At 41.3% G+C, this 27,618-nt stretch overlaps 1 protein-coding gene across 1 annotated transcript; it reads left to right on the top strand.

The window, feature by feature from the left end:
* The first annotated feature begins 1,790 nt into the window (after positions 1 to 1,790).
* LOC129857425 (serine/threonine-protein kinase Nek8-like) lies at positions 1,791 to 19,417 on the top strand. Its single transcript, XM_055925657.1, has 5 exons — positions 1,791 to 1,883; positions 8,430 to 8,613; positions 15,493 to 15,631; positions 15,833 to 15,940; positions 16,112 to 19,417. Exons 2-5 carry the CDS (start codon positions 8,468 to 8,470, stop codon positions 17,258 to 17,260), a joined length of 1,542 nt encoding a protein of 513 aa, XP_055781632.1. The 5' UTR covers positions 1,791 to 1,883; positions 8,430 to 8,467; the 3' UTR covers positions 17,261 to 19,417.
* Positions 19,418 to 27,618: the final 8,201 nt, after the last annotated feature.

Genomic DNA, 27,618 nt, shown 5'->3' on the forward strand with positions numbered 1-27,618 from the left:
GATAATTCCACTTTGACATGATGGGTCATTGTGTATAGGCCAGTGACAAACATCTAAATTGACTAATTTTACAATTCAGCCTGTAACACAACAAAATGTGGGAAAAGTGTATGCAGTGTATGTATTATAGAGCAGCAGCATTAGATGGTCACTAACTGAATCATGTAACATTTTTGTCCCCTAAAGAAATTCAGCTGATCATGTCGCATTTGAATCCATGGCCTTTCCATACCATGGTTCAACTCCTGGCACACTTTCTCTATGTATTATAATAAATCTTGCGGACCACCCGAGGGTGGGCGGGTCCGGTGGGACAAGTACTGGATTGAGCAGAGTAGCTTAGTGCTTCAACCACATTTTCTTTTAATCAGTACAGTCAGGTGTCCGAGGCTTGGACACACAACACAGTTATAACAAACAATGATCTTTATTAGAACCTACCAATTCATAGGACAGCGTGGACTCAAGATGAGCGCCGTAATAATATGTGAAAGAGAAACACGCTGTAGAATGTGACACGCGCACAAAGGTGAAACATGCAGTTACACGGGGAAACTGAGTATCAAACACTCTGGAAGCATGCAACTTCAATGCAAACAGGGCGTTTAGCTCAACACACGGTCAAAAGACCCACGAGATAGTGATAGCGTCAAATAGAACTCTGCAAACGAGAGCTGAATACACACGGTCCAAAAAGGCCCACACATGATCATGAATCCATATAGAACCCAGTCCACTTTAAGCCACACAGTCTGCAGTACTGTTTTGCCTGCCCCTCGTAACCCACACTGTCATTTAAATGGCTATGGACAAACTGGGACATGGATATAACAATGAACATTTAAGTGACGGACCCCCTCTTGGGGTCTGGGTGTGTGCAACATCTTTGGGCCCTGCAGTAGATGCACATCTACGGTGCACTAATAAGCTACAAAAAACCTGGACAGAAGCAACAGCTAGGCTATACTCGGTTTCAGGTTAATCACTGTGAATCCAGGAAACCAAGATGGGGAAGACAAATGCAGCAACCTATGCTCCCACCTCCAATTGACTCAAATGATGTCAGAAGCTTCTAAAGCCATGACATCCTTTTCTGGAATTTTCCAAGCTGTTTAAAGGCACAGTCAACTTAGAGTATGTAAACTTCTGACCCACTGGAATTGTGATACAGTGAATGATAAGTAAAATAATCTGTCTGTAAACGATTGTTGGAAAAATTACTTGTGTCATGAACACAGTACATGTCCTAACTGACTTGCCAAAACTATAGCTTGTTAACAAGAAATGTGTGGAGTGGTTGAAAAACAAGTTTTAATGACTCCAACCTAAGTGTATGTAAACTTCCGACTTCAACTGTATATAGCTTCTTACTTTCTCCAGTTGTTTTTATTTCTTATTTTTATTTATTGTGTGTTGTTCTACCATATTAAATGTTTTTGTGCTACATTGATATTGATTACTACATTGTTGGGTTTGGAGCTTGCAAGAAAGGCATTTCACTGTACTTGTGCACGTGGCATAAAAAGCTTGAAACTTGAACTGCAGATACTTGCAAGGGTTAAAGAGCCCAATATACATCAAAGCACCAGCTCCCCCGCCAAGATCTTCCTGCGCTCTCGGCTGCCTTATATCAGTTTCTCAGAGTCCCGGGCAGAGTTTAGCAAGCAGGAGCAGGTATGAGCCATTCGTTCAGTATTTGGACATGTCTTTCCTTGAAAGCTGTCCTACAGTTTCATCACAGTATGACACCAGATAAAGGGGCGTGACTACTTTAGGGGTGGGGCAGAGGAGAAGTAAAAAACACAGGCAACAGTGTTCTCTCATGTTTGAACCTGACACAGCAAGACAGCAGCCATTCCTGAGCTAATCTGACGGAGTTATAGGTAAGGATCATGTTATTTTAAGGTGATATAAACTGTATTTGATTAACTTCCCATTTATAACCAGCAGTAAGTTAATCAACTTTGCTTTTGTAAAGTAGAACAAAGGAAATTGTGATTTTGTGTGTTGTATCAATGTCCAATTAAATGTAAGTATCTACTAGAGAGGAGTGCAAATGGTACTGCCTATCATGAGGCATTAAAAACACATGTATATCCGGTTTCTAGAGGTGTCAGCGTAATTTGCCCAATGTGGCCATTCGTGTAAAGGCAATGTCAGGAGAGCTGCACATTGCTGGGGGGGGAAATCATTTTCATATTCTGCATACTTACAGAGCCTTTAGAAAGTATTCACACCGCTTGACTTTTACAACATTTTGTTGTGTTACAGCCTGAATTTAAAATAGATTAATTTAGAAAAAAAATGTCACTGTCCTACACACAATACCCCATAATGTCATAGTGGATTTCTGTTTTTTGACATTTTTGCAATTGATAAAAAATGAAAAGCTGAAATGTCTTGAGTCAATAACTATTCAATTAAGTTCAGGAGTAAAAATGTGCTTAAGTCACATAAGTTGCATTGACTCACTATGTGTGCATAATAATGTTTAACATTATTTTTGAATGACCTCATCTCTGTACCCCACACATACAATTATCTGGAAGTTTCCTCAGTGAAGCAGTCAATTTCAAACACAGATTCAACCACAAAGACCATGAAGGTTTTCCAATGCGTCGCAAAGAAGGGCACCTATTGGTATATGGGTAAAAAAGACAGTGAATATCCCTTTGAGCATGGTGAAGTTATTAATTACACTTTGGATGGTGTATCAATATTCCCAGTCACTACAAAGATGCAGGCATCCTTCCTAACTCAGTTGCCGGAGAGGAAGGAAACCGCTCAGGGATTTCACCATGAGGCCAATGGTGACTTTAAAACAAGTACAGAGTGTAATGGCTATGATAGGAGAAAATGACTGATGATGGATTAACAACATTTTAGTTACTTAACAATACTAACCTAATTGATGGAGTTAAAAGAAGGAAGCCTGTACAGAATAAAACATATTCCAAAACATGCATCCTGTTTGCAACAAGGCACTAAAGTAATACCGCAAAATATGTGGCAAAACAATTAACATTTTGTTTGGGGAAAATCCAATACAACACATTACTGAGTACCACTTTTCATATTTTCAAGCATAGTGGTGGCTGCATCATGTTATGTGTATGCTTGTAAGTGTTAAGGACTGTGGAGTTTTTCAGGATAAAAAAGAAACGGAATGGAGCTAAGCACAGGCAAAATTCTAGAGGAAAATCTGGTTCAATCTATTTTCCACCAGACACTGGGAGAGTCATTCACCTTTCAGCAGGACAATAACCTAAAACACAAGGCCAGATCTACACTGGAGTTGCTTACCAAGAAGACAGTGAATGTTTCTGAGTGGCCGAGTTACAGATTTGACTTAAATCTACTTGCAATTCCATGGCAAGACCTTAAAATGGTTGTCTAGAAATGATCAACAAACAATTTGGCAGAGCTTGAAGAATTTTGAAAAGAATAATGGCCAAATGTTGCACAATCCAGGTGTGGAAAGCTCTTAGGGACTTACCCAGAAAGACTCACAGCTATAATCACTGTCAAATGTTATTCTACAAAGAATTGACTCAGGGGTGTGAATACTTAGAGATACGTATTTCTGTATTTCATTTTCAATACATTTACAAAATTAATAAATAACATGTTTTCACTTTGTCATTATGGGATATTGTGTGTGGATGAGTGAGAATTGAGGCTGTAACACAACAAAAAGTCAAGGGGTGTGAATACTTTCTAAAGGTATTCTACATGCTCATAGTTTAGCAATTCCCTCTTTGCTTGAATAACATGAGCTATGAATTCATTATTGTAATGTGTTGTCACTCCCAACATAAGATCTTTTCAAGTAATTGTAGTGGGAACAGAAGTAGGGACCACAATATATTTCATGGCAGGCCACAAATGGTACCTAAAAGGTATTTAGCTATCTTGATGTCTGTCCCTCAGACAGCTTTGCTCCTAAACTTCATAATCTACACTGAGTGTACAAAACATTAGGAACACCTTCCTACTGCGTTTCACCCCCTTTTGCTCTCAGAACAGCCTCAATTCGTCAGGCATGGACTCTACAATGTGTCAAATGCGTTCCACAGGGATGCTGTCCCATGTTGACTCCAATACTTTCCACAGTTGTGGATGTCCTTTGGGTGGTGGACCATTCTTGATACACACGGGAAACTGTTGAGTGTGAAAAACCCAGCAGCGTTGCAGTTCTTGACACACTCAAACCGATGCACCTGGCACCTACTAACATACCCCTTTCAAAGGCACTTTCATATTTTATCTTGCCCATTCACCCTCTGAATGGCACACATACACAATCCATGTCTTATTTGTCTCAATGCTAAAAAAAAATCCTTCTTTAACCTGTCTCCTCCCCTTTATCTACACTGATTTGAAGTGGATTTAACAGTTGACCTCAAGAGATCATAGCTTTCACCTGGTCAGTCTATGTCATGAAAAGAGCAGTTTTGTACACTCAGTGTATACTGTTACTATGCCAATGAATGACAAATGGATGTCACACAACACAGGATGTGACATTTTGTTCCTGTGTAGAGTATGAAATAACCTGTTTTACATAATTTTACCCCGCTGGAATAAATAGGGTACTGCTATATCTGGGAGTGCCTCAATTATAGTTGGTTGGTTTTGAATGGATTAGAATACCAGTTTAGAATTAACAGAATTTACACCTTACTATAAGAGAAACTGGAATTGTCCAAATAACCATACTACATACAGTTGAAGTCGGAAGTTTACATACACTTAGGTTGAAGTCATTGAAACTCATTTTTCAAACACTCCACAAATTTCTTGTTAACAAACTATAGTTTTGGCAAGTCGGTTAGGACATCTACTTTGTGCATGACACAAGTAATTTTTCCAACAATTGTTTACAGACAGATTATTTAATTTATCATTCACTGTATCACAATCCCAGTGGGTCAGAAGTTTACATACACTAAGTTGACTGTGCCTTTAAACAGCTTGGAAAATAACAGAAAACATCATCATGGCTTTAGAAGCTTCTGATAGGCTAATTGACATCATTTGAGTCAATTGGTGTACCTGTGGATGTATTTCAAGGCCTACCTTCAAACTCAGTGCCTCTTTGCTTGACATCATGTGAATATCAAAAGAAATCAGCCAAGACCTCAGAAAAAAATTGTAGACCTCCACAAGTCTGGTTCATCCTTGGGAGCAATTTCCAAACGCCTGAAGGTACCACATTCATCTGTACAAACAGTAGTACGCAAGTATAAACACCATGGGACCACACAGCCGTCATACCGCTCTGGAAGGAGACTAGTTCTGTCTCCTAGAGATGAACGTACTTTGGTGTGAAAACTGCAAATATATCCCAGAGCAACAGCAAAGGACATTGTGAAGATGCTGGAGGAAACAGGTACAGAAGTATCTATACCCACAGTAAAAACGAGTCCTATATCGACACAACCTGAAAGGCCGCTCAACAAGGAAGAAGCCACTACTCCAAAACCGCCATTTAAAAGCCAGACTACGGTTTGCAACTGCACATGGGAACAAAGATTGTACTTTTTGGAGAAATGTCCTCTGGTCTGATCAAACAAAAATAGAACTGTTTGGCCATAATGACCATGGTTACGTTTGGAGGAAAAAGGGGGATGCTTGCAAGCCGAAGAACACCATCCCAACGGTGAAGCACAGGGGTGGCAGCATCATGTTGTGGGGGTGCTTTGCTGCAGGAGGGACTGGTGCACATCACAAAATAGATGGCATCATGAGGGAGGAAAATGATGTGGATATATTGAAGGATATATCTCAAGACATCAGTCAGGAAGTTGAAGCTTGGTCGCAAATGGGTCTTTCAAATGGACAATGACACAAAGCATACTTCCAAAGTTGTGGCAAAATGGCTTAAGGACAACAAAGTCAAGGTATTGGAGTGGCCATCACAAAGCCCTGACCTCAATCCTATAGAACATTTGTGGACAGAACTGAAAAAGCGTGTGCGAGCAAGGAGGCCTACAAACCTGACTCAGTTACACCAGCTCTGTCAGGAGGAATGGGCCAAAATTCACTCAACTTATTGTGGGAAGCTTGTGGAAGGCTACCCAAAACGTTTGACCCAAGTTAAACAATTTAAAGGCAATGCTACCAAATACTAATTGAGTGTATGTAAACTTCTGACCCACTGGGAATGTGATGAAAGAAATAAAAGCTGAAATAAATCATTCTCTCTACTATTATTCTGACATTTCACATTCTTAAAATAAAGTGGTGATCCTAACTGACCTTAAACAGGACATTTTTACTTGGATTAAATGTCAGGAATTGTGAAACTGAGTGTAAATGTATTTGGCTAAGGTGTATGTAAACTTCCAACTTCAACTGTGCTTAAACTGCATACTATGTACTCATCGTTGCATACTATTTAGTACATACCATTTAGTAAAAAGTATGCCCTATGCCACCGCCACAACGCAGTAGCGACTCCTGATTGGCTGAGTAGGTGGGGTGGGACCAAGTGCGGGTAGATTTTTCCAAATTCAACAGACATGCATGCAATATCTATTTTATATAATAGTTTATTTCCAATTTGATTAATTTCTGTAAACTCCAAATAGAATAGGAATGGAGTTATAGGCCTACTCAGCTAGTTATAGGCAGATTATCACATTTGACCCCGTAGCCCATATAGCATCTATCCTATTTAAAAAGGACTGAAGACATTTCAAAATATTTTTAGTGAAACCCAATAACCTAGTACACGCAGCAAAACACTTCACATGTTCAAATCAAAAGGCTATTGCATATAAAAACATGGATAATCGGGTGCATCGCAAATTCAGATTCACTGGACAGCAACATAATAAACTAAAGCACTTATCATTGGGAACAAGATCAGAATGACTGCTAAGGCTTGATCCATAAAGTTAATAAATAGGTAGCCTAGCCTACACAACTAAAACAATCCATATGTTCAAAATCTAAAGGCCTGATTTAAAGATGGCATCAATAATGACAACATCCTGAGTCCCCGGTGCAGACACATTCAGAATGAGCTGAGGAAGGCCAAGAGAACATTTAAAAACGTTTCAGGGAGAAAACAAAAATCCACTTTTTGGATTTAAAAAATAATAATAATAAAGCTTCTGTTTTCAAAGATGTAACCTACGATGCAATACAATGATTAGTTTAAGGAGAACAAAAACGACTTAGCCTACATTTGAACACTACCGCAGAGTCTTTGCTATTCGGCATCTTCACAATTAAGTTTCCTAGTTTTGTTGTTCGGTCCTACTTCTCTTCAAGAAGCCAATCACTTGCAGTCCACCTCTTCCAATGCATCGTGGAAAAGTGTGGATTGTATATAAACCATACTCGCTTTTCAAAAATTCACATATTAAACATTATATATTGTAATACTGACAATGCCTCATGCGCGATTGCACTGTTTCCCCGCTATTTGTCGATTTCGCTAATGCATCCCCATTTCCAGTGGTGTAAAGTAGCCTAAGTAAGTAAAAAGTAAAAAATACTTTAAAGTACTACTTAACTAGTTATTTGCGGTATTTTTACTTTACTTTACTATTTCTATTTTTGACAACTTTTACTTACACTAGATTCCTAAAGAAAATAATGTACTTTTTACTCCATGCATGATCCCTGACACCCAAAAGTACTCGTTACATTTTCAATGCTTGGCAGGACAGGAACAGAACATCCTGGTCATCCCTCTGCGCCTGATCTGGTGGACTCACTAAACACATATGCTTTGTTTGCCAAATATGTCTGAGTGTTGGAGTGTGCTCCTGGCTATCCATAAAATAAAAACAAAAAAATTGTACTGGTTGGTTTGCTTAATATCAATACTTTTAAATGATTTATACTTTTACTTTTCATACTTCATACAGTATATTTTAGCAATGATATTTACTTTTGAAACAAGTTAATTTAAAACCAAATACTTTTAGACTTTTGCTCAAGTAGTATTTTACTGTGGAACTTTCTCTTTTACTAGAGTCATTTTCTATTAAGGTATCTTTACTTTTACTCAAATATGACCACTGGGTACTTTTTCCACCATGCCCATATCTAATTGATTTGTCAAAGCCCAAACGACATCCAGGCATTTAAAGTATAATCGATTTTCGAAATGTTGCTTACTATTAAACTTGACTATTTCACATACTCAAACGGCCTACTATTTTGGACGCAAGTATGGGTATTCAGACACTGTACTGCGGTTGCAACACTGTTTGCTTTAGTTTCTAGTCAACAGACAAACCCTTCTCACCAACTCCATTATCATCTTATTTGGAATTCTCTCTTTGTCTTTGTAACTTTGAGAGAATTGACTCTGTAGGGTGTACTTACCCTAACAATAGTACTACAACAAATGTTATGCAGAGGTGAATGCTTTAGTCGTTTTTGGTCAACATTTTTCTCATTTCTTTCAGATCTTAACTTCACTGCCCACTCCCCACCAAACCCCTAGATGGCGTATTCCACCAAAACTCTTGCTGCTGGCTCGTTTGGGAAGGTATACAGGGAGAAGTACAATGACACCTGGGCTGCAATCAAGAAGGTGCCACAACACTTAATCAATAGGAGAGACCTGGAGAGAGAGTGTCAAGTATACAAGTGAGTATGACAGACATTGTGCTATCATGGTATGTTGCTAAATGGTGATATCAGCCCAGAGGGAAAGTATTTTGATCAGTGGTCTTTTTTTCATCTATGAAGAAAAATGGGAGATCTCAATTTTGTATAATTTAGTGATCCCTTATAGCTGAACTGTTTCTCCTAAGAGAATTCATTCTTGAAACGTTCATGAGACGAATGAGCTTGAATTGAGACTTCCATTTGAAAAGCATGAGCAATAGATGAGATCTTATCATTGTCTCCACATGAGCTCATTAATGTCTCATTTTTTGCGCCAGAAAAGCCTTTTTGAGCATCAAGGAGATATATACACAGTGATGTAAAGTACTTAAGTAAAAACACTTCACAGTACTACTTAAGTAGTTTTTTGGGGTATCTGTACTTTACTTTACTATTTATATTTTTGACTACTTTTAATTCACTACATATTTTAAGAAACTTTTTACTCCATACATTTTCCTTGACACCCAGGATATTTTAAACCAAATACTTTTAGACTATTACTCAAGTAGAATTTTACTGAGTGCCTGTTACTTGAGTAATTTTCTATTAAGGTATCTTTTACTTTTACTCAAGTATGACAATTGGGTACTTTTTCCATCACTGGATATACAGTTGAAGTCGGAAGTTTACATACACCTTAGCCAAATACATTTACACAAATTTTTTCACAATTCCTGACATTTAATCCTAGTAAACAATCCCTGTCTTAGGTCAGTTAGGATCACAACTTTAATTTAAAGAATGTGAAATGTCATAATAGTAGAGAGAATGATTTATTTTAGCTTTTATTTCTTTCATCACATTCCCAGTGGGTCAGAAGTTTACATACACTCAATTAGTATTTGGTAGCATTGCCTTTAAATTGTTTTACTTTGGTCCAACGTTTTGGGTAGCCTTCCACAAGCTTCCCTCAATAAGTTGGGTGAATTTTGGGGCATTCCTCCTGACAGAGCTGGTGTAACTGAGTTAAGGTTTGTAGGCCTCCTTGCTCGCACACACTTTTTCAGTTCTGCCCAAAGATTTTCTATAGGATTGTGGTGATGGCCACTCCAATACCGTGACTTTGTTGTCCTTAAGCCATTTTGCCACAACTTTGGAAGTATGCTTGGGGTCATTTTCCATTTGGAAGACCCCTTTGCGACCAAGCTTCAACTTCCTGACTGACATTACATTTACATTTCATTTAAGTCATTTAGCAGACGCTCTTATCCAGAGCGACTTACAAATTGGTGCATTCACCTTATGACATCCAGTGGAACAGCCACTTTACAATAGTGCATCTAAATCTTTTAAGGGGGGGGGGGGGGCAGAAGGATTGCTTTGACATCTTGAGATGTTGCTTCAATATATCCACAATTTTCCTCCCTCATGATGGCATCTACTTTGTGAAGTGCACCAGGCCCTCCTGCAGCAAGGCACCCCCACAACATGATGCTGCCACCCCCGTGCTTCACGGTTGGGATGGTGTTCTTCGGCTTGCAAGCCTCCCCCTTTTTCCTCCAAACATAACAGTGGTCATTATGGCTAAACAGTTCTATTTTTGTTTCATCAGACCAGAAGACAGTTCTCCAAAAAGTACATTCTTTGTTCCCATGTGCAGTTGCAAACCGTAGTCTGGCTTTTTTATGGAGGTTTTGGAGCAGTGGCTTCTTCCTTGCTGAGCGGCCTCTCAGGTTATGTCAATATAGGACTCGTTTTACTGTGGATATAGATACTTTTGTACCTGTTTCCTCCAGCATCTTCACAAGGTCCTTTGCTGTTGTTTTGGGATTGATTTGCACTTTTCGTACCAAAGTACGTTCATCTCTAGGCGACAGAACGCGTCTCCTTCCTGAGCGGTATGACGGCTGCATGGTTCCATGGTGTTTATACTTGCGTGCTATTGTTTGTACAGATGAACGTGGTACCTTCAGGCGTTTGGAAATTGCTCCCAAGGATTTTTATGAGGTCTTGGCTGAATCCTTTTGATTTTCCCGTGATGTCAAGCAAAGAGGCACTGCGTTTGAAGGTAGGCCTTGAAATAGATCCACAGGTACACCTCCAATTGACTCAAATTATGTCAATTAGCCTATTAGAAGCTTCTAAAGCCAGTTATTTTCCAAGCTGTTTAAAGGCACAGTCAACTTAGTGCATGTAAACTTCTGACCCACTGTAATTGTGATACAGTGAATTATAAGTGAAATAATCTGTCTGTAAACAATTGTTGGAAAAATTACTTGTGTCATGCACAAATTAGATGTCCTAACCGACTTGCCAAAACTATAGTTTGTTAACAAGAAATTTGTGGAGTGGTTGAAAAACGAGTTTTAAGGACTCCAACCTCACATGCTGACCAGACCAGACACATCACGTGCGCGAGCGTTACAAAATAAATGTAAAAATATATGTCATTCAATTATTGCACCCACACTGCTCGTGCGCACCAACGAGCGTCTGCGTTGCCAAGGGCTAAAATAGAAGTCATTCCTATTTCTGGCGCAGATCACGTGCCATCTCCTCATTGGTTATACCCACGTGGGTGATTGAAAGACAAACTGTTTTGCCGGTTGTCGTGGTAATACTATGAAAGTGTAGATGCCAATCACCATATAAGTTCAATGATGAAAAAGCCTGGGAGGAGAGATGACTAGAAACGATTCGGTTGACCGTTTTAAGTGTGGATTAATTGTCGGAGTAGAGGACCTTGTGCATTTCAGGTAAAATAACAACTCAATGTTTATATCCCAGGACAAATTAGCTAGCAACAGCAAGCTAGCTAAATAGGACAAATTAGCTAGCAAGTGCAAGCTAACTAGCTAAATTGCCATACATGTTTAATGCTTTTCGACCCCGTACCCAAATTAATTTCATTGGTTCAGAGTTTGTTTTGATATTTTAACCTACGTGTCGTGATCGCGTTTGGTGTAGGGGGACAAAATAAATGTATGCACGATAGATAGCGCACGATGGCGCACGCGCACAGCCGGTTTGGCTTCCGTGTAAGTGTATGTAAACTTCCGACTTCAACTGTATACATTGTAGAAATGTGCATGCATTAAACACATTCAAGTTTCACAACAACACATTCTTTAAATGTTAACTACTTTTAATGTTTAATGAACTAAAAACATACTAAAAAGTGACTGGGAAGAGGTTAGATTGCTTTTAATCCAAAATAGTATTGCTTGTAAAATAACAAAATAGTCCAAATATGGCCGTCTCTAAAATTGGTGTGAAATTGAAAGTGCTGTCATTAACCCTACTAAACAGAACAGGAGCTGGCGCACGCACACCCCCAAAAAAGTTGTTACAGGTGCTGACTAACGGCTAGTAAACTGCATGCTATTAAAACATAAAGAGAGTTAAACACTATATACAGGCTCCCAGTAATTTATTGGATAAACCACAAACGTTTCACCACCCCATTTAGACAGAGCCAAAGTGTAAAACTCCCTGCAAAATGCCTGGGGGAGCTGCCTAAAAAGCTGTTAGTCAGCACATACCAGCTCATAACTGGTACAAACTGTACCATTTCCACACCTAGTGAAACTCTGTTATAAATACTAAAAATGATTGCAAAAAATATTACATGTGTCAAAATGGACCTGGAGTTCAACTGAAATGCAGCTTAACCCATATTAAATGACATAATGTATTAGGGTTTAGGGCTGGGAATTGCCAGGGACAATACAATATTATCGTGATACTTTGGTGACGATTCGATATGTTTTGCGATTCTCACTATTCTATATGTATTGAAATTCCATACTGTGATTTTATTGTGATTCGATGTTCCAAACATATTGCTCACTGACCATATGTCTGCTACAGAGAGACGAGTGAGCCATGAGAAGACAAGTTTTGATCCGTCATAGAAATAAATGCTGAAAACAAATTGAATCCCTTTTGGTGCAGGTACAGCCAACTATCGCAAAAAATAATATTGCGGCATTGTCATAACGATTCAATATAGTGTCAAAGATAATATCCTGATATGTAACCGTGTAGATGTTTGGCCACATCACTATTAGCGATGTCCCGATGCCAAAATATTACCCACAAAACAATGCATGTGAAGGTATCACGATACCGCTGCAAAAATGTTTGTCACTGATATTCTCATCTCATATCAATATAACTCTGAATTTTACTTCACGCTATTCACAAATAGCACAAATATATGCCTCTGGTAGCTGCTGTGGTTGTGTGAGTAGTGGTTACGGGGTCTGCCGTGGTCTCTGTAGCCCAAGCTGACTCATCTGTAGACCCTTGCCCCGCTCTCTCGCTCTGAGTGGTGCGAGTGGTGGGAATACTTAGAGGAAGAGTTGGCCTCCTGGTAAGATCTCCTTCTAGAGAAGATCCCACCTGAGTCGCTGTCCTACTCTCTGTCTCTGTCGACCTGGGGTGCAAGGGGTGGAGAAGGCATTGCAGGGTGCTGTGCCATGTGCTGTCCAGCCCCTCCAGCGTTAGGTTATGCGCGGTAGAGCGAGGACTTGTTAGGACGGAAGGGTGCAGTAGGTAGGTGACTCCTGTGATAGGGGTCTTGCATGGGGGTCCTCCAGATAAAGGGGAGCTTTGTATGCCCCCGCTGAGGAGGAGAAAGGGCAACATATCCTGGGGAGGGTAGCCTCAGCCGGTCAACGGCCCAGCGCTGTATCTAGAATGTCTGACAGAAACACAACGACAGAAAGAAGGTTTAGATTAAACAAAAGTTGCCACATTTAATATTGTGATCATAATGAATAGAAAACAAGATATACAACACCAGTCAAAAGTTTGGACACACCTACTCATTCAAGGGTTTTTCTTTATTTTTACTATTTTCTACATTGTAGAATAAGAGTGAAGACATCAAAACCATGAAATAACACATGGAATCATGTAGTAAGCAAAAAAGTGTTAAACAAATCTAAATATATTTTACATTTGAGATTTTTCAAAGTAGCCACCCTTTGCCTTGATGACAGCTTGACTGCTCGTCGAAAATCTGATTCCAAAATCATGGGCATTATTATGGAGTTGGTCCCCCCCCTATGCTGCTATAACAGCCTCCACTCTTCTGGAAAGTCTTTCCACTAGATGTTGAACCATTTCTGTATGGCCCTCGCTTTGTGCATGGGGGCATTGTCATGCTGAAACAAGAAAGGGCCTTCCCCAAACTGTTGCCACAAAGTTAGAAGCACAGAATCGTCTAGACTGTCATTCTATGCTGTAGCATTAATATTTCCCTTCACTGGAACTAAGGGGCCTAGCCTGAACCATGAAAAACAGCCCCAGACCATTATTCCTCTTCCACCAAATTTTACAGATGGCACTATGCATTGGGGCAGGTAGTGCTCTCTTGGCATCCGCCAAAACCAGATTCGTCCATCGAACTGCCAGATGGTGAAGCGTGATTCATCACTCCAGAGAACGCGTTTACACTGGTCCAGAGTCCAATGGCAGCGAGTCCAACCACTCCAGCCGACGCTTGGCATTGCGCACAGTGATCTTAGGCTTTTGTGCAGCTCCCCGGCCATGGATACCCATTTCATGAAACTCCTGACAAATAAGTTATTGTGCTGATGTTGCTTCCAGAGGCAGTTTGGAACTCGGTAGAGAGTGTTGCAACCGAGGACAGACGATTTTTACACGCTATGCACTTCAGCAGTCCCGTTCTGTGAGTTTGTTAGGCCTACCACTTCCCGGCTGAGCCGTTGTTATTTCCACTTCACAATAACAGCACTTACAGTTGACCGGGGCAGCTCTAGCAGGGCAGAAATCTGACCAACCGACTTGTTGGAAAGGTGGCATCCTATGATGGTGCCACGTTCAAAGTCACTGAGCTCTTCAGTAAGGCCATTCTACTACCAACGAGTGTCTATGGTGATTGCATGGCTGTGTGCTCAATTTTATACACCTGTCAGCAACGGTTGTAGTTGAAATGGCCAAATCCACTAATTTGAAGGAGTGTCCATATACTTTTGTGTATATATCGTGTATGTGGTTGTTTCTCTTAAAACCTCTTAAGGATCCGCCCCTTTTCAATTTTCGCCTAAAATGACATACCCAAATCTAACACCCTGTAGCTCAAGACCTGAAGCAAGGATATGCATATTCTTGATACCATTTGAAAGGAAACACTTTGAAGTTTATGGAAATCTGAAATTAAAATAGGAGAATATAACACATTAGATCTGGTCAAATATAATACAAAGAAAAAAGCATGCGTTTTTGTACCATCTTTGAAATGCAAGAGAAAGGCCATAATGTATTATTCCAGCCCAGGCGCAATTTAGATTTTGGCCAATACATGGCAGCAATGTATGCGCAATGTTTTAGACTGATCCAATGAACCATTGCATTTCTGTTCAAAATTTGGTACCAAGACTGCCCAAATGTGCCTAAATGGTTAATTAATAAGTTCATAACTGTGCACTCTCCTCGAACTATAGCATGGTATTCTTCACTGTAACAGCTGCTGTAAAGTGGACTGTGCAGTTCGATTAACAAGAATTTAAGCTTTCTGCCAATATCAGACATGTCTATGTCCTGGGAAATGTTCTTGTTACTTACAACCTCATGCTAATCGCATTAGCCTACCTTAGCTCAACCGTCCCGCGGGGACCAACCAATCCTGTAGAGGTTTTAAGTAGACATTTTGAAATGTAAAAAAATGCTCTTAGTCTCATTTTGGTGTTAAAGAGATGTAATTTGTGTCTAGGAGAAACAAAAGGGGAAAATATGGTCTCTTCTTGGATTTTGCTTTGCTATAGGAGAGATGATGCTTCTGTAGGTCACTACAGAAGTGATTAGTTGTGCTGTCTGTAGACTCCAATGCCCTCATCTCTTTCTCCCCATTTTCTTTCACACTTTCTTTGTGACCTGGGACTCCAGTAAAGCGATTCATCCTAACATAGTGAAGCTTCTGGGTAATCCAACACTCAAGGACTCTAAGTGGATCATCCCCATGGAGTTCATCTTTGGAGAGGAACTGGAGACAACCATCTTCAAATCACAAAAATCGAAAATACAGGTCTGCCTATGGGATCCCACTGCTGCCACCAAACACACATGTGACAGTGTTGACAAAAGTTAACATAGAAAAACTAATCTAAATATATTTGATAAATAAAAATCTAAGCCTACAGGATTTTCAGGGGGCGTTCCAAACATTATTACAAAAAAGTGCAAGTTAACTCATCAGTTGATAATGAAACCCTTTGATCTCCCACAGTTAACTCCATCGATAAAGGCCGCCATCATCACAGGCATGTGTGAAGGACTGCTTCACCTACACAGCAAAGATATCGTCCATCAGGACCTCAAGCCTGAGAACATCATGGTGAGACAGGCATTAAAATAGTTGTTGTTGTTTTAATGTTCTTCATTAATTATGCAAGACTTCCGAAGCAGTAGTTCATCTGTTGTTGGGAATAAAGGACATTATCACGCTAAATGCTTCAATTAGATATAAAACAATATTTTTCCATCCCTCTCAAATGATCTCTTCCAGGTAGAGCATGACACTCACCGACCTGTGATCATTGATATGGGACTGGCCAAATTCTTCCGCAATGGCCTAAATTCTGCCGTGGATATGGGCAATGAGGCCTACTCTCCACCTGAGGTCCTGCAGAGGAGGGGCCACCGAGACCAGCGTTCAGACGTGTGGGCTATGGGTAAAATCATTGCTGAACTCTGTGCCAGAGTCAGGCTGCACACCCCCAGTGTCTGTCCGGCTAAGATCCAGGAGATCCTCAGTCTCCAAGGACAGCAGTACTGTAACGCTGTCTGTAGGATGGTGCAGAGCGACCCCACAGTGCGAGCCACCATGGCCGGGATCATGCCAGAGATACGAAGGGCAGTGGGAGGTGGCAACACCGGGGAGCAACAAAGAGAACATCTTCCGACACCCTTTCCTCACACTGAGATAAAAGTAACATCGCCACGTCCTCAAGCTCCGGTACAGAATTCAACCCCTCTATCAAGAGCTGAGTGCGCAGCCTCACCAAGGCCTGAGGTCAAGACGCTAGTGCGAGCTCCTGTGCGAGCGCCTTCTCCATCGAGATGGGAGCGTGCAGCCTTGCCAAAGACTGAGGTCAAGACTGAGGTCAAGACAACACTGCAACCACAACCCGTACAGCGTTCACCTTCCCCGTCAAGGTGGGAGCGTGCACCCTTGCCAAAGACTGAGGTCAAGACTGAGGTCAAGACAACACTGCAACCACAACCCGTACAGCGTTCACCTTCCCCGTCAAGGTGGGAGCGTGCAGCCTTGCCAAAGACTGAGGTCAAGACTGAGGTCAAGACAACACTGCAACCACAACCCGTACAGCGTTCACCTTCCCCGTCAAGGTGGGAGCGTGCAGCCTTGCCAAATCCTGAAGTCACAAACTCACCATCTCCCCTTCCAAAGGTAGACAAGGGTAATGCACTGGTTCCATCAGGCATGGTTCAACCCAGTCAAGATGTCCTGAAACAGCTTCTCTACGACGAGGCCTCGAAGGGTCTCCCATGCCCACTCCCAACAACGGGCAAGGTGCGAATCCGCCGTTATGAGCAAAGGAATGGGGAAGTGGAGACTTGGGAGCAAAAGGAGGTGGAGACTGAAGGAGGGAGGATAGTCAAGTTTGAGGAGGTGATGTTTAACAACAAGTCATAAGTAGGTTATTGAGAGGTTGCGAGTTGATTTGACTCTGCTTCTGAAATAGTTGGGAGTTGATTTGACTCTGGTCACTACCCTGACATCCTTCATTGTAAAAGTCTGACATTTTTATGGAGAATGGGAAGAGTATATTTGGGAGGTGGGACAAACTAATGGAAGTGCCTAAAAACAAAGTGACACAATATCCCACTACGTGAGACCCCCCCCCCCCCCCCACAAAAAAAAAAAAGACTATTAACAACAAAAGTTGTCTTGCACTGGTAAGAAGGAAACATTTGAGTGAGTTAAGGTTGAGTAAGGATTTAGGGATGATCTTGAATGTACTATCACTTCTTCTAATGCTACATCATGTTACAGTATGGCTACAATGTTGCACAACTGGTTAGGTGACAGTGTACAGAGGCACCTGGAGTCAAATAACTATCTGTGAATGTTTTTTTAAACTTTTTGTTTTGGGAATCTCATCCTTGTTGCAAATCAGTTGACTCTTTAGCTCTATATCATACATTTGACTGTGTACATACAGTACCAGTCAATAGTTTGGGCACTCCAACTCATTCAAGGGTTTTTCTTTTCTTTTTACTATTTTCTACATTGTAGAATAATAGTGAAGACAAAAACTTTGAAGTAACACATATAGAATCATGTAATACCCCCAAAAAGTTTTAAAAATCAAAAAATATTTTAGATTTTAGATTCTTCAAAGTAGCCACCCTTTGCCTTGATCACAGCTTTGCACACTCTTGGCATTCTCTCAACCAGCTTCACCTGGAATGCTTTTCCAACAGTCTTGAAGGAGTTCCCACATATGCTGAGCACTTGTTGGTTGCTTTACCTTCACTCTGCGGTCCAATTCATCCCAAACCATCTCAAGTGGGTTGAGGTCGGGTGATTGTGGAGGCCAGGTCATCTGATGTAGCACTCCATTGCTCTCCTCCTTCTTGGTCAAATAGCCCTTACACAGCCTGAAGGTGTCCTGTTGAAAAACAAATGATAGTCCCTCTAATTGCTAACCAGATGGGGTGGTGTATTGCTGCAGAATGCTGTGGTAGCCATGCTGGTTAAAAGTGTGCCTTGAATTCCAAATAAATCACAGACAGTGTCACCAACAAAGCACCCCCACACCATCACATCTCCTCCTCCATGTTTCACGTGGGAACTACACATGCAGAGATCATCCATTCACCTACTCTGCGTCTCACAAAGACACGACGGTTGGAACCAAACATCTCAAATTTGGACTCATTAGACCAAGGACAGATCTCCTTGGTCTAAGCAAGTGTTTCTTGGCCCAAGCAAGTCTCTTCTTATTATTGGTGTCCTTTAGTAGTGGTTTCTTTGCAGGAATTTGACCATGAAGGCCTGATTTACGCAGTCTCTTCTGAACAGTTGATGTTGAGATGTGTCTGTTACTTGAACTCTGTGAAGCATTTATTTGGGCTGCAATCTGAGGTCCAGTTAACTCTAATGAACTTATCCTCTGCAGCAGAGAGAACTCTGGGTCTTCCTTTCCTGCGAGCCAGTTTCATCATTGCGCTTGATAGTTTTTGCGACTGACTGCACTTGAAGAAACTTTCAAAGTTCTTGAAATGTTCCGTATTGACTGACCTTTATGTCTTAAAGTAATGATGGACTGTCGTTTCTCTTTGCTTATTTGAACGGTTCCTTCCATAATATGGTCTTGGTCATTTTACCAAATATACCACACCTACCGTGTTACAACACAACTGCTCAAACGCATTAATTTGTGGAATTTCTTTCCTTCTTAACTTTTAACAAGGCACACCTGTTAACTGAAATGCTTTCCAAGTGACTACCTCATGAAGCTGGTTGAGAGAATGCCAAGTGTGATAAGCTGTCATCAAGGCAAAGTGCAGCTACTTTGAAGAATCTCAAATATAAAATAGATTTGGATTTGTTTAACACTTTTTTGGTTCCTACATAATTCCATATGTGTTATTTCATAGTTTTGATGTCTTCACTATTATTCTACAATCTAGAAAATAGTAAAAATAAAGAAAAACCCTTGAATGAGTAACTTGTCCAAACTTTTGACTGATTCTATGGTAATAAGCATTTGTTTTGTATCATCTAAGACAAAAAAGTTGTTACATTTGTCTTACTCTTAAGAATAAAAGCATCTATTTATGAAAATGACTGTGTTATCCTCTTTACAACAACAGTGTTCAAAATAACCTTTTGCAAGACTATCAACCAGAGCTGTGTTCAGAAACGGTGTCCCACACAGTTCATCCACCATCCAGTCAGAAGGAACTTCAATGGTGTTTCAGTAATCATTTTGTCAATCAATCATTGTATAAAGTCACTCTGGACTGTGCAGGCTTCATTGAGAGAAGAGAAATTAAATCATAAATGTCACATTGTCAGTGAGGTCCATCTTCTGGCGTAGTCACCCTGGACATTTTATCCACGTCATAATGGAGTGAAAGTCAAGTTCAACATCGACTGAAGCCAAAGAACACACATACAGACATGATAATACGAAATTATGATATGATAATAAACCATGGCATGAAGTGATAAAAGGTACATACTGTACAGTACATATAGCATGTAGCATACGTCTTACGAATCACTACACAAGCATACACTGTAGCATGCTTCAGGAGACTCAAATGTGAAGTCATGTCAGTGGTCTGTGAGTGGTTCTCTGTACATCCCACTCATCTAATACAGGGTCTGTGTGTCATGCATAATCAGGCTTCATATGGAGTAGAGAAGGTAAAGACATAGCCTATATAGTGAAGCAGGTCATCCAAGAGATTCCTAGATCAGATAGTAGCGCACACACAAAAACACACAAACCTCAGCATACCTGCAGTCAGTGGAAGCCCATCTATCCCCATGTCAGCATCCAACCACATGCACAGCTATCAGACATCCAATGTCTCTCTCTCGCATTATTTGGCGTTATTTAGGATTGCCAGAACAAAGGGGTTGAATACTTATTGACTCAAGACATTTCAGCTTTTCATTTTTAATTCATCTGTAAACATTTCAAAAAGCATAATTCCACTTTGACATTATGGGGCATTGTGTGTAGACCAGTAACAAAAAAATCTCAATTTAATCAATTTTAAATTCAGGCTGTAACACAAAAATGTGGAATAAGTCAAGGGGTATGAATACTTTCTGAAGGCACTGTAATTGGTGGAACGACCCATATGCTATTGCATTATCAGTTGCTGAAAGAGGTTTTTCATGTATTTATTCTATCAACTAGTCTTGCTATCACTAGAAACCGGTTCCATTTGTCATAATGTTGGCCTGGGGGTAGGATTATGACAGTCATAAGTACCTCTTCCCCTCTTTTTCCCTCTATCTACCCTACTGATGTGAAAATTGAAAACCCCTTTGTTAACAAGGTGGGGGGAAATTAACTATATTCTGGTAATCCCACCAATTGAACATATGCGGTGGTACTTAATGTATATTATGTCAGTTCGTTTGTCATCTGGCACATTCTCATCAATAATAGAATGACATAAACTCTACAGTGGAAAGTCTACACATCAGAGTTATTGGATTCACATGGAATTGTTGATCAATTTAAATGTTTGAATATGAAATTATTCGTGATGGGATGAAATGTGATTTTAGCTTCTAAAATGTGAGAATTGGGTTTTCATGAGTGAATTAGGCCCGACTCAGTGGCCCGCCCACGTGAAGAGACATAGGTTGTAAATTTTGAAACACACCCCTTTTCTCCCTCAACTATATAAGCCCTTGACGAAAATGTAACCTTCCTGTTCCAAGGATGTGAGGACGACGGTCTCTCCTCTCCCTTACTTAACTCAGCCAATTGCTGTAGTGCTCTCTCAACACACACACCACTCCGGCCCTCCCCACCACTCAATCACTCATTAACAGCCTGCCTCACTGCCTGACAGTCAGCAGCAGGTCACGGTGAAATATATATATTTTTAAGAGAAATGCCATGGCAGCCACGGTGCACATTAGAAATAGCCTAAAAAACTGCAACCAGCAACCAATACATTTTCAACCGCGTCATCGTTTTCAAAGTAGCCCAATTTGCTAGGAAACCATGGACATGGCAACCCTGGCCGTACTCACCACCCTCTGTAGGGCATTGTGGTCGGGTGCCTTGCAGTTGCCTTACCAAGCAGTGATGCTCTCAATGGTGCAGTTGTAGAACTTTTTGATGATCTGAGGGCCCATGCCAAAACTTTTCAACCTCCTGAGGGAGAAAAATGACACTGCCGTGCCCTCTTCGCAAGTGTCTGTGTGTGTGTGGACCAAGTTTATTCCTTAGTGATGTGGAAACCGAGGAACTCAAAGCTCTCGACCTGCTCCACTACAGCCCCATAATTTCCTGCAGTCCACGATCAGCTCCTTTGTCTTGCTGACATTGAGGGAGAGGTTGTTGTCCCGGCACCACACTGCCAGGTCTCTGAGCTCCTCCTTATAGGTTGCCTCATTGTCACCGGTGATCAGTCCTACCACTATTCTGTTATCAGCAAACTTGAAGAAGGTGTTGGAGTCGTGCTTGCCCACGCAGTCGTGGGTGAACAGGGGGTACAGGAGGGGACTAAGCACACACCTCTGAGGGGCCCCCGTGTTGATGGTCAGCGTGGCGGATGTGTTGTTGCCTACCCTCACTGTCTGGGATCGGCCCGTCAGGGAGTCCAGCATTCAGTAGCAGAGGGAGGTGTTCAGTCCCAGGGTCCATAGCTTGATGATGAGCCTGGAGGGGACTATTGTGTTGAATGCTGATCTAAAGTCAATGAACAGCATTCTTACATAGGTATTAATTTTGTCAAGGTGGGTGAGGGCAGTGTGGAGTGCAATAGAGATTGCGTCATCAGCGGATCTGTTGGGGCGGTATAAGAATTGGAGTTGGTCCAGGGTGTCTGGGATGATGGTGTTGATGTGAGCTATGACCAGCCTCAAAGCATTTCATAACTATAGATGTGAGCGGTACGGGTCGATAGTCATTTAGGCAGGTTACCTTGCCATTCTTGGGCACGGAGACTATGGTGGTCTGCTTGAAACAAGTTGGTATTAAAGACTGGGTCAGCGATAGGTTGAAAATGTCAGTAAAGACACTTGCCAGCTGGTCAACTCATGCTCTGAGTACGTGTCCTGGTATTCCGTCTGGCCCCACAGCCTTCCAAATGTTAACCTGTTTAAAGGTCTTACAGCTAGTACTCTCATGCATGGTTCAGTGTTGCTTGCCTCGAAGCAAGCATAGAAGGCATTTTGCTCCTCTGGTAGGCTTCCTATCTGTGATAGTTTGCAAGCCCTGCCACATCCGTCGAGCATCAGAGCTGGCAAAGTAGAATGCGATCTTAGTCCTGTATTAACACTTTACCTGATGGCTCGTTGGACGTCGTAGCAGTATTTCTTATAAGGGTCCGGATTAGTGTTATGGTCTTTGAAAGCAGCAGCTCTAGCCTTTAGCTCAGTGCGGATGTTGCCTGTAATCCATTGCTTCTGTTTGGGTTATGTACATACGGTCCAGGGTTTCCGTTAGGAAAATGTGGCACCGGACAACATTTACCAGCCATTTGAGAAATTTACCAGACCCATTGGGTGCATAACTCAAAATGTAATTTGCAGGAAAACACCATTCTAAACAGCGCACATGGGAAAGCACCATTCTAAACAGCACAGCTGATAGCGGTTCCATATCCTCTACGGCAGGTATCCCAAACTGGGGTACTGGGTTAATTAAAATTGACTAACTCCTCATATCAAACTTAGTAAAATCTTTGAAATCGTTGCGTTTATATTTTTGTTCAGAATAGATATTATGCTAGTTATTATAAACCAGGTACCCCCAGGGGAACGCACAATGCCATCGGGGGTACGCCAAATATGTCACGCCCTGGCCATAGAGAGGTTTTTATTCTCTATTTTGGTTAGGCCAGGGTGTGACTATGGTGGGCATTCTAGTTTCTTTATTTCTATGTTTTCTATTTCTTTGTGTTTGGCCGGGTGTGGTTCTCAATCAGAGGCAGCTGTCTATCGTTGTCTCTGATTGGGAATCATACTTAGGCAGCCTTTTTTCCTTTCGCATTTGTGGGTAGTTATCTTTGTTAGTGGCACTATAGCCCTGTTAAGCTTCACGGTTGTGTCTTCGTTTCTTGTTTTGTTGGCGACATTTACATTTAATAAAAGAAAATGTACGCTCACAACGCTGCACCTTGGTCTCCTTCCAACGACAGCCGTGACAAAACAAAAATGTGATTAACATATATTTTTTTAATTACATCAATATTTTCCAACGTGGCTATACATTTGGGTGAGGTTTTTTTCTCGCATGAGCAGCCTCGTTTCACTGCAAAAAATAAAATTAACCATCTAGTGTTCAGCGAAATAACAGCACAATGTCAAATACAGGTAGCCTAGTCAAATAATTAACAACCAATCACATTAACCATTACTCTCTCGCGGGACATCCATTAACAGCCCGTATGTAGCCAAACGTAGCTGCTGCTCATTGCTGTTTGCTCGAAAATGCTAAAATGGTTTAAAAAAGTAAGACCAGCGTCCATAGAGACACATGTCAGCTCTACTGGTACTACTGCTACTACCAGCAGTACTACACCTGCACCTGTCGACAACACAAGTTGTTCTGCTTCCACGAGCACAGGAAGGGCTAGCATCAGTAATTCTACATTTGTTGTTAGCCCAGCTAGCATGGACACTGACAGTTGTGATTCTGATGCAGCCAAAGAGCTACTGCCCCCTTACCCGGGAAAGCACCGAACAACAGACAGGAACATTGGACCATCAAAGAGGCGCAAATATGATGAGAACTACATTGATTTGGGGTTCACTTATATTGGGAGTAGTGCCTTTCCTCAGCTACAGTACTATCACAACTCGATGAAACCTTCACTCTTGCCCAGACATTTAGAAACAAAACATGCCAATTTGAAAAATGTTGGAGCGAGAATTAAGACGACTTTCGAGAAGTAAGACATGTATAAAAGCAACAGATAACATTAATAAGAAGGGCTAGAAGAGTCTTATATGGTGAGCTACCAAGTGGCTAGGACAGGTAAGCCCCATACTATTGTGGAGGGCTTAATTGTTCCTGCTGCCACGGATATGGCTGGGATAATGCTGGGGGAAAAGGCCAAAAACACTATACAGACAATATCTTCATCAAACAACACTGTTTCACGACGCATCAGTGAAATGGCAGGAGATGTTTTGAAACAATTACTGCTTCGCATACAAGCCAGTGAATTCGATGTGTTACAGCTGGATGAGTCAACAGACGTGGCGGGCCTGGCACAGCTCCTGGTATATGTCTGTTACGTTTATGAGGGGTCAATTAAGGAAGGCATCCTTTTCTGCAAACCACTGGAAACCAGGACAACAGGAGAGGATATTTTTAAAGTACTGGACAGCTTTGTGACATCAAATGGACTTTGGTGGTCAAGATGTGTTTGTATCTGTACTGATGGCACAAAAGCCGTGACAGGGACAGTGGAGTGGTAACACGTGTGCAAGCAGTTGATCCCGACGCCACTTGGGTACACTGCAGCATCCACCGAGAGGCTCTTGCTGCCAAGGGAATGCCTGACAGCTTGAAAGACGTTTTGGACACTACAGTGAAAATGGTTAACTTTGTTAAAGCAAGGCCCCTGAACTCTCGTGTATTTTCTGCTCTCTGCAATGATATGGGCAGCGACCATTTAACGCTTTTACAACATATAGAAGTTTGCTGTTAATCAAGTGGCAAAGTATTGACATGTTTTTTTTAATTGAGAGACAAGCTTAAAGTTTTCTTTGCTGACCATAATTTTCACTTGTCTGACCGCTTGCATGATGACGAGTTTCTCAAAACACTGACCTATCTGGGTGATGTTTTTTCTCGCCTAAATTATCTGAATCTAGGATTACAGGGACTCTCTGTAACTATATTCAATGTGCGGGACAAAATTGAGGCTATGATTAAGAAGTTGGAGCTCTTCTCGGTCTGCAATAACAAGGACAACACACAGGTCTTTCCATCATTGTATGATTCTATGTGTGCAAATTAACTCAAGCTTACGGGCAACGTCAAATGTGATATAGCGAAGCACCTGAGTGAGTTGGATGTGCAATTACGCAAGTACTTTCCCGAAACAGTTAACTCAAACAACTGGATTCGTTATCCCTTTCATGCCCTGCTTCCAATCCACTTACCAATATCTGAACAAGAGAGCCTCATCGAAATTGCAACAACGGTTCTGTGAAAATTGAAAATTTATTTTCTGGATTGGGATACGCTCAGAGTATCCTTCCTTGGCAAAACACGCTGTTAAGACACTGATGCCCTTTGCAACCACGTACCTATGTGAGAGTGGATGCTCCACCCTCACTAGCATGAAAACTAAACACAGGCACAGACTGAGTGTGGAAAATGATTTAAGACTGAGGCTCTCTCCAATACAACCCAACATTGCAGAGTTATGTGCATCCTTTCAAGCACACCCTTCTCATTAACCTGTGGTGAGTTAATCACAATTTTCAATGAACAAATAAAGTTTTATATGTTAGATTGTTAAAGAAAGAGAAAAATTATTGATTATTATTATATTATTATTTGTGCCCTGGTCCTATAAGAGCTCAATGTCACTTCCCACGAGCCAGGTTGTGACAAAAACAGACACTCATTCTTATGTTTAATAAATGTATTGTATATTGTGTGTGTGGCAGGCTTACAATGATGGCAAAAACATTTGAGAGTGTGCTGACTCTAGTGCTAGAGGGGGTATGCAGCTGGAGGTTGAATGTTTTAAGGGGTACGGGACTGTAAAAAGTTTGGGAACCACTGCTCTTTATGGTAGAGTGGCCAGACTGAAGCCACTTTTCAGTAATAGGCACATGACAACCCGCTTGGAGTTTTCCAAAAGGCGCCTAAAGACTCTCGACCATGAGAAACAAGATGATCTGATCTGATGAAACCAAGATTGAACTTTTTGGCCTGAATGCCAAGCTGATGAAACCAAGATTGAACTTTTTGGCCTGAATGCCAAGCGTCACGTCTGGAGGATACCATCTCTACGTCAAAGCATGGTGGTGGCAGCATCCTGCTGTGGGGATGTTTTTCAGCAGCAGGGATTGGGAGACTAGTCAGGATCGAGGCAAAGATGAACGGAGCAAAATACAGAGAGATCCTTGATGAAAACCTGCTCTAAAGCGCTCAGGACCTCAGACTGGGTCGAAGGTTCACCTTCCAACGGAACAATGACCCTAAGCACACAGCCAAGACAACGCAGGAGTGGCTTCGGGACAAGTCTCTGAATGTACTTGAGTGGCCCAGCCAAAGCCGGGACTTGAACCAGATCGAAAATACCTGTGCAGCAACGCTCCCCATCCAACCTGAGCATGAGAGGATCTGCAAAGAAGAATTGGAAAAACTTTCCAAATACAGGTGTGCCAAGCTTGTAGCGTCATACCCAAGAAGACTGGCTGTAATCGCTGCCAGAGGTGCTTCAACAAAGTACTGAGTAAAGGGTCTGAATACTTATTTAAATGTGATTTAATTTGTACATTTTTACTACATTTGCAAAAAAGTCTAAAAACCTGTTTTTGCTTTGTCATTATGGGGTATTGTGTGTAGATTGATGAGGGGGGGAAAACTATTTTATCAATTTTAGAATAAGGCTGTAATTTAAAAAGTCAAGGGGTCTGAATACTTTCCGAATGCACTGTACATTGGAGAAAAACTGCCACTTAAGTTTTGTGGTCAGTTTGCATTAGCTTGTAAGTTTAATTAAAATATAGTAGCTGGTGAGGGTCTACTTGGGGAGAGTGGGTCCACCGAGAGACTGAAGTGCGATGAGTGGGGGCCTCACACACATGCCTCAGAGAAGTGTCTGAATGTTTACAATTACATTGTAGTATAATTAAATGCTTCCTTCTCCCTCTACCAAGCCAAACCCATCCTCCCCTCCCACTCAAGCCAAGCTTTTCTCAACTTCCCATGTATTTGCATAAATTCCTGCCCAATTTATACCTAATGCATCCGCACACCCATTCTCCTACACATATTCATATTCACCATCGCACACTCTTCCCTCATCCTTCCATTCATATACACAAACTCACAAACTTACACACACACATCCATAGAACAGTTATTGACACATGCTATATTTCCCCCTTTGAATTGTCTTTTCAGTGTGCATGTAGTCCATGACATTGGCTACTTCTATCGTTACTTCATAGAAAAGAACAGTTAATAGGGGAAAGTAGAGTATAGATTGTATTTGGGGGAGGAGAAAATGATATTGTCTCAACTTACAATAAGCTGTTCTAAGACATCACTGTATGTAGCCTGATGCGCTCATCGTTATTTCCTACAGCTTCTT

Source organism: Salvelinus fontinalis, chromosome 6, assembly GCF_029448725.1.
Source record: "Salvelinus fontinalis isolate EN_2023a chromosome 6, ASM2944872v1, whole genome shotgun sequence".
NCBI classification, from domain to species: Eukaryota; Metazoa; Chordata; class Actinopteri; order Salmoniformes; family Salmonidae; genus Salvelinus; species Salvelinus fontinalis.